This window comes from Oculina patagonica, chromosome 5 (genome assembly GCF_052425735.1).
Source record: "Oculina patagonica isolate OP01 chromosome 5, crgOcupat, whole genome shotgun sequence".
Taxonomy (NCBI): Eukaryota; Metazoa; Cnidaria; class Anthozoa; order Scleractinia; family Oculinidae; genus Oculina; species Oculina patagonica.
In genome coordinates this window covers 1,644,914-1,664,555 of record NC_135762.1, presented here as the reverse complement: position 1 = coordinate 1,664,555, position 19,642 = coordinate 1,644,914, and the positions used below count along the sequence as shown (strand labels likewise).

Here is a 19,642-nt window from a genome sequence, read left to right as displayed (position 1 = left end):
AAAGCTTATTACAATGGTTTTGTATAGATTTTATTATTTGAACAGAGTGCCAATCGTCATTTTATTAAAGCACTCCAACTAACTTCGTGAAGTGCCGCGCCTCTTTCTTGCACTCCTAGATTTGCTTCACGCCCCCTAAGAATTTCAAAGACAAATTTTTGGAGTAGCCTCCTTCTCTACTTATAAAAAAATAAAACAAAATAAACGGTCTATTTCGGCTTCGGAGGAAAACACCCTCCTCGATCTGCATGATTCTTCATATCATGCATACGAAAGCTGGTTTCAATGATTGTTTTATTATTCATTCAAAATATTTCCAGAGCTCTAAAAACACAAAATGCATTCAAGATTTTGATTTCGCATAACCGCGGCCAATTTCTCCGCTGTTACTGTATTTTGGATGTTTTTTCTCCTGAAATCAAGTGACTTCCCTTCGAAGCTCTTTTTGTGTTTTCGCTATCTATGCTGCCGATACTATTATTATTAATTATGTATGTATGTTTTATCATAATTTTTTCGTCGCGATCGTAATTTTCAAACCTGGCGACCATTTTCGCGCTTTCTAGCTCTGCTCAATCAAAGCCGCTGTTACGTGAACTGATGTCAATCGTCCAATAATTATACGTTAATCGATGCTAGCCGGTTAGCTGGAATTAGCGGTGGATTGTAAACCAATCAGAAATGAAGAAATATTTTGAATGAATGATATATTTTTTTCGTTGGGATATAAGTTAAATTAAAAGTTTGTCGGCGACTGTTTACTTCTTACCATTAAGCTGTTGCTGCTCGTCTGATTGGCTTCCTGCGAGTTGTGTGGAGGCTGTCGACTCTCTCCTAAGCTCTTTTTCAACACATGCTGTAAACATAAAAATCAATAAATGACACAAATGCAAAAGGTTCAAAAAGTAACTGACATTAATGGTCATTAATGACAACATCATTTAATAATAGTTGCTTCAAGTTACTGCTTCTCTGTACCTTTGCAATTCGTTGAGTGTAACACATCCTCTGCGTCTGCGAGGGCAGCCATTTCACTGGAGTGTATGCTAATTCCTGAAACGGAATGTAATTAGTACACGCGTCTGGGCACAGAACATAAAATCAAAAAGTTTCGAAACCGGAAGACTCGAGCCTCAGATTTACCACGTGAACTTAATTTAGCTCACTTCAGTTCATAGACATTTTTTCAATTTCTTATTTTGCTCTTTAAAGCTTTTTCTGCATAACTAAACGAAAATGTATGGAAATTTTAAGAGTTTGACGGGGTGTGACTGAAATAAACGATCTATCAGTTGTCTTGACCTTTAAGATAGGTAAGCGTTAGCCATGCATGCAGCAGTAGTGACTGGTTGACCGGCAAAACCGGACAGTATAGAATGGAGATAGAACTTTGATTGATAGATGCCGATTTTGGGTACGTTAAACTAAAAAAAAACCCAGTTTGTATATATTTTCAAGTCACCCGGAGAAGGATATCCATCACAGACACTCAGTTGGTCCTAATGATCGGGGAATACATTCATGCCATCGAAGCAAAATTTTTAGTATGAACGTTCATACCGAGAACGGTACAAAATCCGATAACTTGTCTGGCATGATGGACACCCTTATGCGTCACACGGCGTAAAAAGGCCTAATAAAGTACTATATGAAACTTTTCAACGGAAATGATCCGATAAGCAATTCTATTGAGTGCTGATTAAAAGTAATTGTATGCAGAGTTGTATGTACCTATTCTTAAATAATCTTTTGGAGTATAGGCTACGTATGCGTAGGAGGCAGTTTCTTGTGTGGCAATGTTTTGAATTGAGAGAACAGTGTTTACGTCGGATTCATCTCTTAGCTCCGTTCAAACGACAAATTACAAATTGATTGGGTAGGGGATAAATAAATAACTGTGTGATTTGTTTTTAAAATGCCTGTTACATATACATGTAAACTCGACTGGTCATCAGATGTCTGGCGAAGAGATCGATGATTGTGTGCCCATTTTCGCTCCGGCTGGTGTATTGGGAATAGCAGCATGGGATGTACATAGTTATAAATACGTTGGTAATCGCAAGAGTGGGGAACACATGATGTAATTAAGCAAACCCCTTCGTAAGTTACTTCTTACCTTGTTTTCTTTATCTTGCACCCCTGTCAGCTGAAAGCGGAAGTTATTTGAATTGCAAAATCCATCTTCCAGTCCTAGGCACGTAATGCGTACAAAAGGAGGCGGCCGTTTATACAAAGTTTAATAAACCACAGGAATTGTAAATTCACTATATGTGAACTTCATTAGTATATTGCGAAAAATTGCGAAATACGAAATTATTAGAGCTTGTATGCTAATTCAACAAACGTATTTTTGGAGCTGGAAACATGACACAATTTGGAATAATGCTTTACCTTGCTTCCGTGCAACGTTTTAGTCGCCTGACCTCCGAAGACAACTGCTAGAGGAGAAGAGCGTGTTTATGAGCATAATAACTTCAGGTGAACATACTGTGTTCGAGCATAACAGCCAGTTTTCAACACCAAGAAGCATAATTTTCAAATTTAAGATCGAGCACAGTGTGTCAGCTTTAACCATGAATAAAGACTCGTGACTGATATCCAAATATTTCAAACTCCTTGTCTGGTACAGTAAAATAGCATACGAATCTCGTTGTGAAATATAGCATTGTCCCTTTTAGTCGGAAGTGTGGGTATGCATGCAAATGTAAAGAATCATCTGGACGATGAAAACAATAGCTACAACAAAGAATAGGAAGCTCAAGGCCCGAACAGCATTACACACATTGCCGGCAACGCACCAAGCCTGCATAAACCGCAGCGGCCGGTTTAGCATATTATAGCTAAAAGACAAGGCAAGTTTTAAAAATAGACAAGCTGTCATGCATGCTTGGGTTGCCGGCGCCGCGCCATTGTGCGCAATGTTTCCGAGCGCATAAGTTGTTCATACATTCATTGCGTGCAGCTTTGCAGCATTAGTTCGGGGGGCTTTTCAATTTTTATTGTAGACTTGATTGGTTCAGTTATCACTTGTAGGTGCTGTAGGTCAACCCGAAGATGACGAACTCGGCACTGACAGTGGAGAGCTGAGTTAATTCAACAATTGGGACCAAACAATGGAGACATCTTGTAGGGTAGTTCAGCGTCATGTTGCAGCGACATGTAGAGGGGACAAGATTTCTACATGTACACACGCAAGGAAATGTAGCGGGCACTTGAAACGCGTCGCTGTAAGATGTTCCCGCTATATTTTCTTGTGTGTACGTTGTTATTTTTTTTTCTTTTACAGGTCGTAGAGTAGAAAATTAGTTTCCCTGGACAGGTTCTTCCTGACCACTTGTAGGACCAAACCCTTTGCTCATGAATTGTGATGTCGAACTACAGAGAAACCACTTGTCATCTTTGCTATTTAAATCAACTTTATTTTACAATTAATACTCTCATTACTTAGTATGTTTTAAAGGCAATTTTTTGCGCCCGAATACATATCAATTCTTTTTTCTTTTAAATGCTAATGAGAAATTATTATTAAAGACACACATATAAAAATGCATAACTAGTTAGTGGCAAAAATAAATTTCAAAACATTTCTAAACTGTAAAATTTCTAACACTGTAAGCCAGCTACAGTCTGAATACAAAAATAATTCCATATATTCTACACGTTTCCTTAAGCTATACTCTACGTACAGCTGTATAAAACGATTGAAAAAATATGCATTTATAACACATGAACAGTGCTTTGTCGTGCCATCTAAACTCTATCGTAGACCAGCTACAAAAATTCGAAAGAAAACGTCATTCACGATACTTTTCTGCGCGCAACTATCTAATATTCCATTTTTTTGGCCACACCCTGCTATGAGATAGCATATATTATTTACACCACAGATTTATAACGTGAAATAAAGATCAGTTCTCTCAACCATTTTTTTACCAACATAACAAAAAATCAACTCTCTTTCATTTCATTCGTTTCTTACAGTGCCAGTCGGGAGAATTTGAAAAAAAAAAAAAACATGACAAGTTTAATTTTCATTGGTAAAGTTTCCTGATTTTGTTTGACTTAACACTCGATTTTAGAAGAAATAAGATCTAGTTTAATGGTTGAGATAACTGAGTAATTTATTAATTGCTGTTTCACACATTAAACACTAACTTCGTCATGGGATTAAATGAACTTTCTAGTTAAAAAATTAAAAGGAAACGTTTCCTGGCCTAAAGAATCTCCATTTCCGTCTTGTCTTAAAACCTGTTTCAATCCTCTATATTCATCTACAGCTCAAGCACTTATACCTTATCAGTTATTTGTATTTATTTTAATATTATGCAAACACTGTTTCCTTCAAATTGAAGATACGTTAGCTTGGGTAGCAAAATGATTTCGAATTTAAGACATGGTCCATATAAAGTGTTTAAAACTTAGACACATCAAATATCACATTTGTTGCTACGAACAAGTATAAGTAAATCTCTTAGTAATCCTAACAGGACGCGTTTTTTTTTTTGTTTTCGGTTCGAAGTGAAAAACTATTTGGGTCGAATCTACAGTGGTAGAGTCAGGTCTTAAAATGATCCCTCGCAGTACGTCAGTGTACCTATTTTCCACTGTAAAGTTTAAATGGTTCTTTTTGATAAACAGCATACATGGTACACAATCGCAAGCAAGATTAAAATAGAAATCTGAGTCTACCCTCAGACCTTGAAGCGTAATAAAATACAAAAAACCTCGAATAAACTTGATCAAATTCAAGAAACTGCGTTTTTGCTTTATCTAACCTATTTGCAAACTTTAGGGTGGCCTACAAATTATGAAAAAGAAAATTAAAACAAAATTTAATGTCTTCTATTTTTTCTTCTACTAACATAAAATGTGGGACAGCAAGGTCTTTACGTTAAAACGACTATTTTTTTCCAATTTTTGCATCAAAGGATCACATGACTGAGCTGCTCTAGTTGGGAGAGACAACCTAGAAGATTTTGCCATTCGGGCTTCCAGCTCTTCAACAAAATTGATAATCCATTTTAACTACACGTATGCAGTTGTTGAACAGGGAGCTGAAAGATGGCCTAGTAATTCTCTGACAATATCAAGACGTCCTATATTATACTCTTTAAGTGTTTTACAAAAATCATACACGGTAAGATTCGTGTTGTGTGAGTTAAGGTACTCCAGTGTTTTGCTGCCTGCCTCTGGATGATCCTGTAACGACCTGATGTCGAGCTGATCCATTCCATACTTGAAGGCAACCTGCCTCCATCCCCCAAGGCCATGCCTTTTCTGTGTGAGAAGAGTTCCAATCCTGTCTTGAATATTGAGGTCTTCTACTTCGTTGAGATATTTGTATCCTAGAAAACGATTTAGAGGAAAGGTTTACAGGAAATAATTTTTGAGTTGTTTTAACCGTGCCACATACCTCCAGTATGCATATACTGCATGCTGATACCTGCCTCCCCCCTCCCCCAAAGTTTATAGAAAGCGCACAACTGATTTTGTGTGTAGTATTTAGTTTTCGTCATGAACCTTTACCGATTCAGAAAATCATTCCCAGACATAAACCCAAACACTTTTGAGACACCAAATTCCTTCCAACAATAAAGCCCCACCTGGCAACATAGATACATGATCATATGGTTGATGTGGGCTTATACCCGATCGCGCAATCGGCTTACAGGGAGAACCACAGCACTGAAACTGCACTCCTGAAAGTCAAAAACGACATCCTCCTAAACATGAATAAGCAGCATGTAACTCTACTCGTGCTGTTAGATCTTAGCGCTGCTTTTGACACAGTTGACCACGATATCTTGCTGAAGGCACTCAAAAAGCGGAGACTTGGAGGCAGGGCATTTGAGTGGTTCCGATCGTATCTATCAGGACGCTGTCAGCGGATATTGGTTCGTGGGTGTCAGTCTGAGAGCTTCTATTTGAACTGTGGGGTTCCTCAAGGCTCCTGTCTTGGGCCGCTCTTGTTTACCATCTATACGAGCTCGCTGCTAGATGTCATTCAAGATTTTCTTCCATCTGTCCATTGCTACGCAGATGACACCCAACTTTACATCTCCTTTAGCCCTGCAGATGAAACGGGTCACTCAGATGCTATTGCTGCCATCGAGCGTTGTATTCAGGTCATCAGGAGTTGGATGCATGATAATAAACTACTACTGAATGAGGATAAGACTGAGTTTCTTCTGATTGGCACAAAACAGCAGCTTGCCAAAGTAAACATCTCGCACATTACAGTCGGTAATGCAAATATAGCTCCGCAATCTCCTGTTCAGAATCTTGGAGTCTGGCTTGACTCAAACTTATCTATGGTGGATCATATCACTAAGACCAGTTCCTCAGCGTTCTATCATCTCTACAACATTAGAAGAATTAGAAGGTTCTTAACCAAAGAATGCACTGAAACACTGATTCATGCTTTTATATCAAGCCGGCTTGACTATTGTAACAGTCTCCTATTTGGAGTGCCTGAACGCCATCTTCAAAAATTACAAAGGGTTCAGAATGCAGCTGCGCGATTGATTTTCCAGGAGAGCAGATATTGCCACATCACACCTCTGTTTAAGTCATTGCACTGGTTGCCTGTTAGATATCGTATAGTTTTTAAAATTTTGTTGATTACTTTTAAAGCCGTACATGGTCTTGCTCCAGCCTACATAAGTGAACTTATTTCCGTTAGAGAAACTGCTGGAAGACATTACCTGCGTTCCAACAATGGTTTACGCCTTAATTATAGCCAATGTAAATCACTCGCAACGCTTGGGGATCGCTCTTTTCATGTGGCCGCCCCTAAATTATGGAACGATCTTCCAAGTGAAATAAGAAACATGTCATCTATGCAAAGTTTCAAGAAAGCCATCAAGACCTTTTTATTTTTAAAAGCTTTTTAATTGTACATTTCTTTTTATAGTCATATGCATTTTAATCTTTTTTTAGCTTGTGAATTGAAATTTTAAATTTTTAGTTTTTTTTTTTTTTTTTTAACTATATTGTAATGCGCAATTGAAAATTTTTAAATTGATAATTGCGCAATATAAGTAAATTATTTATTATTATTATTATTATTATTATTATTATTATTATTATTAAAAACCCGGGGCCATTAACATCACGTGGGAGGCACGGTGGCCTAACGGTTAGCATCGATAATAAGAACAAAAGTTCCAAATGCTGCGTGGCACTAAAAAATTAAACGCGAAATGAAATAGGTATGGAAAGTGCCAAAAATGATTATTTTTTTGGCACTTTCCATACCTTTTTCATTTCACTTTTATGGTTGGCATGCCGGACTCGGGATCAAGTGGTCCAGGTTCGAACCCTGGCCGGGGCACTACGTTATGTTTTCAGGCAAGACACTCATATAAACAACTCTCAGTTTCACAGTGCCTCGCTTCACCCAGGTGTATAATGGGTGCTGGCGAACTTACTGCCTAGGGTAACCCTCCTTTGGACTATCCCTCCAATTGGACAATCATCCCATCCAGGGATGTTACTAGTAAACTACTGGGCCACCAGTAAACTATGTTACCCTCGTTTTGATCTCACCCTGTTTACTGAAATTCCTGGGATTTTTTTTATCAAAATTGTTTAAGTTGCATTCGCAATTTGTCTCAGATCTAGTCTCCCAAGCAGCGGGCACCAGGGGAGGGAGGAATATTTAGGTTGTAGAAATGTAGAATCTACTTTTATGCAGGCTATCTCAAATACTTACTTGTTCCATCACGAGGCGTAACATCCAGTTCTGCGTGGGATGATTCTACTACCTCACTGGGACAGTCTTTGCAACTGACACGGCATTTGTAACAGCCAAATTCGGGCAGTGCAACAGATTTAAGGAGAAGTATGGACTCATTTTTCCCCTGAAGCTCTGTGTCATCTTTAAACCATTGATAGAAGAGCTTGCTGTTATCTCGAGACTTGCATTTAAACACCAGCTCCACTTTTGAACCTTCTTTTGCCTCTTGCTGGGGTGATAGATCCTCTGTTATTCTTATTGGACCTGTAAAAAGTGCATTTTGATAATTTACAGTAGCATGTGATATTGCTAATAATTTTTATTGTGCCTAGGGCCTAGGCCGCCTAGCCCCTAGGCAATATGTGATCGAACCACTTTGTGATGGAAGATATTCTTGTTAACAATAGAATTGTCAATCGATCCAATCAGAACAGAGCATTTCGTCATTGCGTCAGCGATACGTCGACCCGTTCTCGTTCGATCTGGTAAAACTTGTAGAGGTGTATTGCTGTATTCTTCGAAAGGTGCTGTATTTTCGTTGAAGATAATTTCAGTTCGGGAAAAAGAAAGACGAAGGTTCGTGGAAGATCACCGCGAAATTCCTCTCAACTACTCATGAAGATTGGGGATAAGATGGTTACGTACACTGCTTTCAACGATGCTATTCAGAGCTTCTTAACCAATATCAAGTGTGACACCGCCGTAATCGTGGACTTTGTGCGGATTCTGAACACTTTACAAAGCAAAATGGTAATGTACAGTGTTGCTTCGAATTTTGATGGAATTTTTGGAAGAATCGGTTATTAAAAGCCGCCGCGAGCAGCCAAAATTCAAAACATTTGCTTGTGTAGCGGAATCTCACGTCTTTCAAGTTTTCGCTATTTTGTCGGTTTTAAATACATTCCTTATCTTGATATGAATGAAAATAAATCTGAAACAGAATTTCTTTCAAGTTTCTTTGATTTTTCTATATCTCTTAAACTTAAAAGTTCGAAATTTTAGGCAACATATATAAACTTATTAATAAGATTTAAGACAAAAGTTATAGCCGATCAGCATCTTTACGGCGAGCCGTACGTCTTGTGTTATTTACTTTCAGGTAAGCCGCTTTTTGTTTTGAATTGAGAATTATTACAGTACTTCAAAAAGGAAATTGAGTTTTTTTATATTGAAGGTTAAATGGAAGCAATTGAAAGTATCGTGAGTCGAGTTCAAGGGACGATTTTAAGCCAATTTTACGCTGCTTCACGCTGCTCAAACACACTGCTGTGTTTCGTAAATAATTTCATCTCGAATTACCTGAGTTACTGACTTTCTCCATCAAGGCCACAAAAGTCAGAAATTAACACTATTCGCGGTCAGAATGTCATTTTTAATAGGGTACATAAATAGATTGCATTCGCCATGTTGAATTTAATAAAATCGCGAAGTTTCGGGAGAACTGATTCAAATTCGATAAAATACAGCAATTCATTTTGAGATATTTGTAGGTGAAGAAATTTTGTTAACTGAGGGTGGGTGCGCTAAAAGTTTTGAGTTTTTTGTACCACGGTCTTCTGATCGTTTCTGTCACTGCTTTAAAATATCTTTATACCACTACCAGCATCCTCACGCAGTCTTCGACTGCCTGTTATTGTTACATGTACCATAGTTTTTATGTGTCTTGATTCACTGTTGTTTCGGCAGCATTAATTTACTTTGTTTGGTTACTGTTATTTTTGTTGTGTTCTTTAAGAAACATTCCTGTTATGATCATAATTTCTCAGTATCATACTCGTATTTTATTATTTTTATTGCCTAATTCTCAGTTTTTGCCATCAAAGACGTACATTATTTCAGCAGCATGTACTTATTTCATGCTGTTCCTGTCATTCTGTTCTGTTCTCGACTACATTTACATATACCATTGCTGTTATATGATCATTTATTTCATAAATAATCATTTGTTACCATTATACTAGGTTTATCATTCTTATTGCCTAATAAAGATATGGCACAACGTTGGGAAACAGTCTACTTTATTGAAATATTTGTTATTACAAATTACATATAATCATTACACTCAGTTCCACACTCCAGATACTTTAAGCTGACTGAGCAATTTTGTAGGATTGTTTAGGTAACAACCAAGGGCAATCATTAACCAATCATTTGTTATGCTTCTTAACCAAGCAATCCTGTACACGAACAAATATCCGCGCATATTTTAAAGCAAATTAGAGGTACGAGGGAGACTTCCAATTTCTACAATCACAAGTGGCTTTCAGCCCTAGGCACACGTACGCATTGCGGACCTATTTTTAATTAATTAATTGATTTATTTATTTGGGTTTTGGTTTCTGGCATACATGTATTTTACTATCCTAGAAGTTGACAAAACTGTCTAGTAGCAGATTGTTATCCAAGCCAGCCTTGATCATTTCATCACTGAATTAATCAACGAGGCTTGACAAAATTACAGCAACAATTTCAAAAGAGAGAAGAAATCACACAATGAAAATAATAGTTTTTGTATCTTCTTTTAATTGACATCATGGTTCCATTGGCACTTTAAGAATAATGCCTGTGTTCATTGCATTTTTTGCCAAAACTAATCAAAGTAGGTTTACACACATAAACCTCCTTCCTTACACTTTTGAGAAAGGCGATTGAGAAGGCTAGAGACATATATGCTACTGCAAGCCCCCCTCTCGGCCCAGTTGTACTGTATGCCGAACTAATCTTTCATTGTCAAAAAATATTTCCGAGAGAACAAATATGAGACATGAGCTCACCTCTTAACAAGTCACTGACATCAGGGTAACGGCGCGGCGTCCTTAGCACAGAAATTTATGCATGTCTGTAGATTCTTTAGTTGTCTTTCCCTTTAAATATTTAAACTGCCATCAGTGATTTGACCAGCTAAAAGTGATATGACTTGCATTTTCTTTGTTATACGCTTACAAACACTTGTCCGGCCTGGTACATGTACGTATTGAACAGTGTCCAGCACTCCGTTAGTAAGTCTTGCTTGCAAACAGATCAAAACGAATAGTTCTCAACTAAAATTGTTTTAAAGTTCGCTCTTGTTTTCTCGAATACGGTAGTCCCGGAACTCGCATTATAAGTCGCGTATGCACGGGTAGATTTCAACGGCGGTTCACCGGTTCACCTAAAAAATGACGACGAATTAAGTCCAATCAGCAAATTGCAGAATTGGCCATGTCAACAAATCTCGATTCCCCGACTGAGTTGAAGCAGGCACTATTCCTCCAATTTAACCAATTTTCGTAGCGAAAACATTTGCACAAATGTCGCCACCGCCGCTAAGCACAGAACTGTCGACTAGCCGAAAAACTTTACAGAGCTCTAACGATTGACCGTTCCGTTAAACTGTTGAATTGCGAACGATTGCGAACACGCTGCTTTGATCGCTAATGGCGCGTCCACAGTGACCAATGACAGCGCTTGCTGTCATAAAGGCACGTGACGGGAACCAATCACGGTGCTCGCTGTCAGAAGGTGTCAGTCACAGATTCGGATGACACGCCTATAATGATGAATCCAGTGAGTTCCCTCAATCGTTAGAGCTCTGTAAAGTTTTTCGGCTAGTCGACAGTTCTGGGTTCATCATTATATTATTATACCCAGGTCTTGTGGTCAGACCACTTGGGCTTGGCATTTTAGGGTAGCAGCTTACGGGTAGACTCCTACACAGACAACGGGAGGTTTGACTATATTTGAAGGAAAGAACGCAATCAATTATGCCAGTCAATAAGTAAGTCGTTAATGGGAAGAACGCCTGACCGGTTTTGACTGTAATTTAGCATAATTTAATAACTAAACAAGAGCATTGACGATTGACAAAAGAACATATTATTCCTCGCGAAGCGAGGCCGAAGGCCGAGCGTAGCGGGGTGTATATATATATATATTTGTGAGCTTGGTGTCTGGCGGAAATGACGTCACACGGCCGCGCGCTGGTGGCCTAATGGTGTGACACACTGGCTTGAAATCGCGAGGAATAAGGAATAAATCACAATAAATCGATAACTCGCAATTGGTAAAATAATCTTTAAATTTGAGCCATGTTTAGCAAACGCCTGTATGGAATTATAGGCTGGCGCCAGACTCGTACCCAGTCGTTACTCGTTTTTTCGTTTTTGGCTACGTTCGAAGAGGATGATGGGAAGGACGTAGAAAAAGTAACGACTGGCAGAAAACGAATCCAAGATGGCGGCCGATTTTCCCGCTAAAAACAATGCACTTGAAGAAAAGCCATTTCACCGCTGTTTTTTTAGCTCGTAATCTTCCTTGACGGCATGCTAATTGCTCCGACAGTGTTTCCTGTTATCAGTCGTGATGGAATCGTCCACTATTATCGGGTTAGTCACAATTCTCATATAACCCAAGACGATATTCTAAACGCAGCTAGTCCAAGTCCTTCCGAAAAATAACACTCAGAGGAAACCCTAATAACATGTCTGTCATTCTTTCGAATGAGTACAATTCAAAGGTATTTAAGTTTATTGCTATCGCCGAATGTAATAAGGAATGAACCTTGTTAAAACCTAGAGCGAAGGACACGAATTCCAGATTCAACACGATTCCACTACAATGATATTGCATTGCAGCTCAGCAACTCAAGCAGCTAAACTGTATGGCACATACCTGTAACACAAGGGTAATTTACAAGCTTACGAGAAAGGTAGTAGGCCACAGATAATTATTGTTGACTCGTTGTCAGTGTTTGTAAAGTTCAATGTATGGTTTACACGAGTCTAGCAGTACTGTTGAAATTGTCGTGGAATCTTTTTACGTGAAGTTGGTAAGCTTATGTGTAGCTATTAAAAGAGGTACTTCTGTATACTGGTCTCTATGCTTTTGTTTGTATATTCATATACTATGAAAACAGGATTTCAACTTGTGAAGATTTCAAGCTATCAGCACACAAATTCCACAATATAAAGGTCATTCATAGGCTTATATATATTTACCACAGAGCAGAACTGTAGGTGTGTCCTACCTACACAATTCTTGTTGGTGATATGATATGATTATTTATCGAGAAGCTTGGGTTCAATTTCCAAACAAGTACATTATGGTTTTGCACACCTTTCTGCTCTTAATAATCATTAGAGCTTATAATTAAACCATATTGTGGAAACATGTGTTCTTGAAATCCATGTTCCATAATATTCTAGCCAATCAATTTCATGAAGAGGATGAGTTTATTGTTAAGCAAGTGTCTATTGCGAAGTTCTATAGTTTTTCCACAATATTTGTAATTATTTTTGTTTTTAGCTTCCATTGATAACATGCATGCTAACAAACATAGCAATTGTCTCTGAAATTTATAAGAGTTATTTTAATTCAATACATTAATTCATCAGCTAATTCATTACAAGCATTTTCTGTAGAAAAATCAAATTCCCTTATTACCATTTTCATGTATCTTGCAATATTATACATTATCATAGTAATTTTCCTTCCCCATATGAACCCCACTCCACACCAATTATAGTAACTTTTTTACTTCGTCAACATGTTCTAATTTACTAACATATCAGTAACAATATTGTTCATGTACTGTAATGTGTGTCACAAAAGCCTTTGGCTTGGGAATTGACAAAAAGGACGTGAGATTTGTCATCCATCCTACTATCCCTGAAACTATCCATGGAGGATTACTTCCAGAAAGTAGGTCGAGATGGTATGCCCTGAACATGCATTCTCTTCGAAGGTTTGAGGACAGATCAAGTATTCTATACTCCATTAGCAAAACAACAGACTTGGACCAAAAATGTCTTCAGAAGCAGTTGTTAGACAGTATTGTGAAATGCTGCATGCTGAACCATTGCTGTAGATCTGTCATACTGTGATGGGGACAGTGAAACATCACAACCATGTGGCAATTTGTGTGATAATTGCCAGAATCCAAAGATTATACTGAGCTAAGTGTGCAAGCAAGGTGTAGTAAACAAAAACTTCCAACGCGATATGGGCTGGGAAAGGCCAAGTTAAAATCTGAAGAGTAAGCCATATGATTTTTTCAATTACTGATTGTCAGTGGATTTATGCAACGGAACTTGAGAGATCAGACAGAGAACACATCTGCACCATTTTTAACACTGACCGAAAAAGCATACCAAGTCAGGAATGGAATAGGCACAGTTGTTTTAAGTTTATAAGAAACAAGAAAGAAAATACTAATATATACCTGTAAAATAGAGAGCAAACAATACATCTGTGAAATGAAAAGCTAACAAGAAAGTGTTAAAGTTTGCCAATTCTTTGTTTCCTATTGTCTACTGTGTAGTAGTAATTAAGACTAACTACTTCTCAGGTATATTGTTTGTGCTCAGCCATAACATTAGGAAACTAGACAACAGGTATGAGATTGACATGATTCTCTTATGCAATTTGACTTTATTGTTTAAGCCATACAACACTGGTGATGCTGAGAGCCTCTACTATAATATGCAAATTCACTACTAATTAAAAGTGGTATCACTTTCTGTCATATCAAAAGTATCAAAAAAACAAAAATCAGAATTTTGTCTGTGATGACTGTCCATATGAAAAGGAAAAAAGTCATTACCCTTTGTCTAAATACCACTACTATCTAACTAACAAAAATTGCATAGAAAAGAAAACCAACAAAATTTTCTAAGTTCTAGATAAGACTTGTTGTGCAGAATTTTCACAGAATTTGGGACAATAGAATGAACAATAAAAAACTTTCAAAAGCTATCTATATAACATACAGGGAGAATTTTCAGCTAATTCTTAGAATTTTCACAAGACTTATACAACTAATAAAACCATATGACAACCAGGCTTAATGCAGCTTAATGCATTGACAAATCATTTTTGAGATTTTTGGAAATATTCTTTATGCAGAGCACAAGAGCGCAAAATAATTGTTATGAGACAGTCTTTACTGGTCATATACAAAATGATGTACAATTGCAAATTAGTAGGTAGTAGGCTTGGTGTACTTGAAGCCTTCGTATTGTGATCTGTATATGTTGTAAGAGAGTTCTTCTACTTGATTCTGACTTCTGAGTGTTCGTCAGGTCTGTCATCGTCTGGAAATATTAATATAGGCTGGAATTTACACAATGATCGTACTGAAAACATAACCTATTTCAAAATATATGTAAAAACATTCCCACTTACCCTCTAAATTCAGCTTGTGGAAAGATATATCCAAACTCTCGACGTCAACTGTCAGCTGCATCCGCCATCTTGAATGGCAGACTTAGAAAATGTTGTATTAATTCAATAAATACGAGCTGTATAACGTCCAAACTTGATATTTAGTCTTGAATATACTACTCAAGAAGAAAGAAGTCTAAAAAGTTCCATAAATCGGCTGTATATTGATGCTTGCAAGAAATGTCGAATTTGTGCAAGAAAATTTTGGTTTTCTGCCAGTCGCTTCGCAAAATAAGTTCGTCCTTCCCTTGATGCCCTGCGCGCCGCTCAAAAAGCAAGAGAAGCGACTGGGTACGAGTCTGGGCTGGCGCCGAGTTACGTTCAAACAAAACGATTGTGTCCGACTTTTTGAAAACCGTTTTGGGCCGTATCTTACAAGATATAGGTCTGGATGATTCTCGTGTAACATTTTGAAAATAACATGATTTCTAAGTTTTGGAGGAGCCTGAATCTCTGCACAAATTTACGCGATATTGGGAACATTAATTCTGTACAGTTTTGATACTTACTGCGATGTATACGATTGTAAGCTGTGACTGGAGCAAATAGAAGTGCTTGGCCACCAAATTTAACCTCAACAGCAAGCATAGTGTTTTTATTACTGGCAAAAACACACTCGTGCTCAAACTGCGTCGGGTAGGGAAGGATATGTTCCACAGCTTTATGATGAAAAGCGTTAAAGATGGCATCGAAAAACGCGGTAGGAAGAACTAGCAATATTTCGTTTATACCACAAAAAAATCTCCTGTTTTCAAGCATAACGCTCGCTCCATGATGCTTGTAGTCCAATACTCCTACCGCTGGCTCGTAATCTAACAACCACTTTTCCACAGCTCGAAACGGCGACATCTTAGACATGTTGGCGGGTGTAAAGATGTTGTACTTGAGAACCGTGTCGTCGTCTAGAAAAATGTAATAATGGTAGCCCGGTCTTCGATCCATTGCAGTAAAAAAGAGCACATTTCGTCCCGAAGCAAAGAAGGTATTCGAATCAAACAAATAACTGATGTGTGATCTCTTGTTTTCTTGACACTTGACTCGGTAACTTAGCACTATCACATCACAGTTGCAAGTCTCGGGATCGCCAATCTGAGAAGAAGTTAGCAAGTTTGGAGGAAGACATTGTTCGGTTTGCGTGAGATAAATGAACGGCTTTTGAGTTGGCATTTCGTGACTTCGTTGTGCTGTTAATTCAGCCGATGAGTGAACTGATGGATGATCTTTCATCCCTTTTGGGCTAAACTTGATTATCCCTTGCACAGTTACTTTCATGTAAACAATTATGCCAATGAATGAAACCAAATTTATCGCCACCAAAAAGAGAAAAATACGTTTTAACTTCATTTCGCTGAAACTAACTGAGCCGAAACGTGTAAAATTAAATCGAATACCTAATTTTTACATTGTAGTTGCTCGGTCATGTGTGGCTCGAGTCGACCGCCTGGCCTGGCCACCCTGTTGCAACATGTTGGATGATGTTGGACCAAGTTTGAAATAGTCAAATTTTCCCCCAACATCTTGCAACATTTTTGGGTGTTGCATGATGTTGTACCCCTTTGGCCACGTCTGCGCAACATTGTTGCGCCGGAGCAAGCGCACTAGTTCGGTTTGCGCCATCCAACATACCGCAACATATCGCAACAGGGTGGCCAAACGCTTGCAACTGACATGTTGTGCACAACAATCAGTGTTTCGCAATGTTGCGTTGAAATATTGCGTCCGTTTGGCCAGGGATTTACACTTACTTAAAATATGCTGAAGTAAGCACTATCAAGATCCTATAAAGATGTAACATTAACTCTAGATCTTCAGATACAACAAAAGGGACATAAGCTATATATAGCTACTAAATATGAATAACAATACCCTAACAGAAATAACACGCTATTTGCATTATAGAGCGATTTTTGTGTTCGAACGCCTGGGACCGAGATCGGTTCGAGGATCGTTTGCTGACCAAAATGGAGTCGCATTTTAATATGGGATTGCGGGAAACATTTTGCTTAAAGAAGTGTGCCTGAAGTTAAAATGATACCGAAAATGACATGAAAAACTTTATACAGTGGAATCTCGATTTAACGAACCTCTATATAATTAACGAAGGCGGTTAATCCTCTGTATATCGAACGATATTCTTCAGCCCGGCCAACTTGATTACAGTGAAATGCATGGAACAGAACCTCGATATAATGAACCTGGATATAACGAAATCCTCGTTATAACGAACACAAGCCGGAAGCCCATACGTAAAATGTACCCCGATATAACGAATTTCAATTAACTCGCGACAAAAGATGAATGTAGAACAGACCAACAAGGATGAAAATACTATTAATATTAATCATAACAGGAAAACAACTTCAAAGAAATGTGTCCATACCTTTGTGGATATTAGACATTGAAGCACAAATGTTTTTTTTGACAGTCGTTCAGATCATTAAATGCTAGGTAGAGCAACGTCACAGCGTGAATAACAATTATTAACTATACCTCAATATAACGAACATTTTGGTTGTCTTTCCGCAAATTCGTTATATCGAGGTTTTCGATATACAGTGGAACCCTGATATAACGATATTCCCGGTATAACGATGATAAATTTTCAGCCACGGATATTGCATTTCTAGCATTCTGATTGGTTCACTCAATCCCGGTTATCAGCTCGTATACCTTAGTTTGACCTTATTTGGAAAATGATTGCGTTACTTTTGCCAAGCTAAAATTTTTCTACGGGAAGCGACAGTTCCATCGGAAAAAGCTGAAAAACAGCAAATTTGGCGAACTTTACGAACAAGAAATAATCAGCGGTGCCTACCACAACCACAGAAATGCCATAGTAAAATTAACTACGCAAAACAAAAGGATTGATGCGAAAAGTTTAATTAATAATACTTGTAAACACACAACAAGAGCGAGTCAATAGAAAAGCAGCAAATAATTTACGAAAGAACGGCAAACTGACACAGTTTCATTCAGTGTACGTCATAAAAATAGGCTCAGCACTTCCGTAAAGTTTGTTACCTTTCAATCTTGGTTTTGTCCTTTTATACTTCAACAAACCTGTTCCACTTTAAGCTAAATTTCGCTTCAAATAATATAGCAGTCTTGATGACAGCCGTGGAACCGTAAAGAAGTACAATGTAAACACTTGCTTCGTTCGACTTGCACAAGACTTGTAGTCTCCAGAAAAGCTTTTGCTTCGGATCTTCTCGTAAATCTTAACTGTTGTCACAATTTCCAGGATATTTAGACGACTTTAGAGGGGATTGTTCGAGGAAAATCTTGGAAAGAAAACTCTCTGGCTCGCTTTCATTCAACTCAAGAAGTGAACACCGCGCCAGAAATTTTCGCGCCTCCTCATACTATCACTTCGTTTACATCAAAATGAAATGTCCAGTCGATTTAAACTTGAGAAGAATTTAATAAAACAATTATTCCATTCGCCCTTGTTGGATACGAGTCGTTATAGCCAACTCGGCGCTTCGCGCCTCGTTGGCTATTTACCACCTCGTATCCAACGCGGGCTCATGGAATAATTGTTAAATATTCTATGTCCCGGCAAAAGTTACAGTAAAATGTATGGCACAGAACCTCGATATCATAACGATCTTCGATATAACGATATTCCCGATATAATGATGAGAATTAAGCGGACCGAACGTAAAATTTTCCCCGATATAACGATATTATCAGTACACAGTCACAATTTAAGCAAAACATTGAATTTACTACAACAACATAACAGTAACAGAGTAATCTCTAACGTTTCTGACAACAGCTTCTAAGTCTCTCTATCCAGTTAAAAAGTATATGTTGGGTTTACCCCGATATAACGATATTTCCTGTCATTTTACGGCCATATCGTTATATCGGGAGATTCGATATAACGATAGTTCGATATAACGATATAATCATGTTTACTGCTCCCTTGGCATATCGTTATAGCGATGTTCCACTGTAACGAGCCTTCGATATAACGAACAAATTTTCCCAGCAGTCCCTTGGCACTACGTTAAATCAAGGTTTCACTGTATGCATTACAGGGTTATCGCCCAGAAAAGTATAGTCAGCCACCGAACGCCGAAAAAAGATTCAAGTACCAGTTCTGAAATTTCAAATGGGAAGCTGAGAGTGAAAGTATTTTTTCATGATTGTGGAGTTTTGGAAGTAGTTTAGTGCCAGAGATAACATTTCAGGTGAAATAAATAATTATTTTTTGCGTATTTTTCAGTTTAAATGTATGAAATAAAATGAGCAAATGATAATTCTCTGAAAATAGTCGCTTTGCTAAACAAACCGTCTGATTCTGGTAAAGAATTTTTACAACAACTCGCTCATGAATTAAATGAATTCTGTAAATTGTTATTATCAAATTTGACGTTTAAATCAAATGACGAAAATAGTTTGGAACGACCGAAATAGGTATTAAATTTGGCACATTTGAAATGCGAAGTTTAAACCGGGCCTTATTTATTATCGCTTGTTCTTTATTTCCTATACTCATTCTGCCCAGCCCCCGAGGAAGGTTTGTATTGCAAACCGAAATATAGGGCAAACATTTTTCAATACATTTAGTTGCTTTATCCACTTTGTTTATTTTTGACCACTTTAACCGTCAGGATCCGTTTGCCGTCTATATATATTATCCAAGTCTTCTAGAGATCCGCCCCCCCCGGGTACCCCCGTAAATTTCGGATAGGTAAA

General features: G+C 37.9%; 1 protein-coding gene and 1 pseudogene across 2 annotated transcripts; both read right to left on the bottom strand.

The window, feature by feature from the left end:
* Nucleotides 1-4,943: 4,943 nt before the first annotated feature.
* On the bottom strand, nucleotides 4,944-9,059 carry LOC144654162 (uncharacterized). Its single transcript, XM_078514254.1, has 3 exons — nucleotides 9,038-9,059; nucleotides 7,715-8,047; nucleotides 4,944-5,345 (listed from the first exon to the last, which is right to left on the bottom strand). The coding sequence occupies exons 1-3, from the start codon at nucleotides 9,057-9,059 to the stop codon at nucleotides 5,026-5,028; spliced, it is 675 nt and encodes a 224-aa protein (XP_078370380.1). The 3' UTR covers nucleotides 4,944-5,025.
* A 4,055-nt stretch (nucleotides 9,060-13,114) lies between these two features.
* LOC144654721 (uncharacterized) lies at nucleotides 13,115-16,282 on the bottom strand (annotated as a pseudogene). The gene is made up of 2 exons (XR_013570972.1): nucleotides 14,900-16,282; nucleotides 13,115-14,808 (listed from the first exon to the last, which is right to left on the bottom strand). The product of XR_013570972.1 is annotated as an uncharacterized LOC144654721 (transcript).
* Between the last annotated feature and the right edge of the window lie 3,360 nt (nucleotides 16,283-19,642).

What these genes read in the sequence shown, in the direction of transcription:
- LOC144654162 (XM_078514254.1), bottom strand. Translation starts at nt 9,059, where the DNA reads ATGGAGAAAGTCAGTAACTCAG. An exon ending in GGAGAAAGTCAGTAACTCAG is followed by an intron (nt 8,048 to 9,037) that starts GTAATTCGAGAT and finishes AAAAATTATTAG; the next exon opens with CAATATCACATGCTACTGTA. An exon ending in TACGCCTCGTGATGGAACAA is followed by an intron (nt 5,346 to 7,714) that starts GTAAGTATTTGA and finishes ATCGTTTTCTAG; the next exon opens with GATACAAATATCTCAACGAA.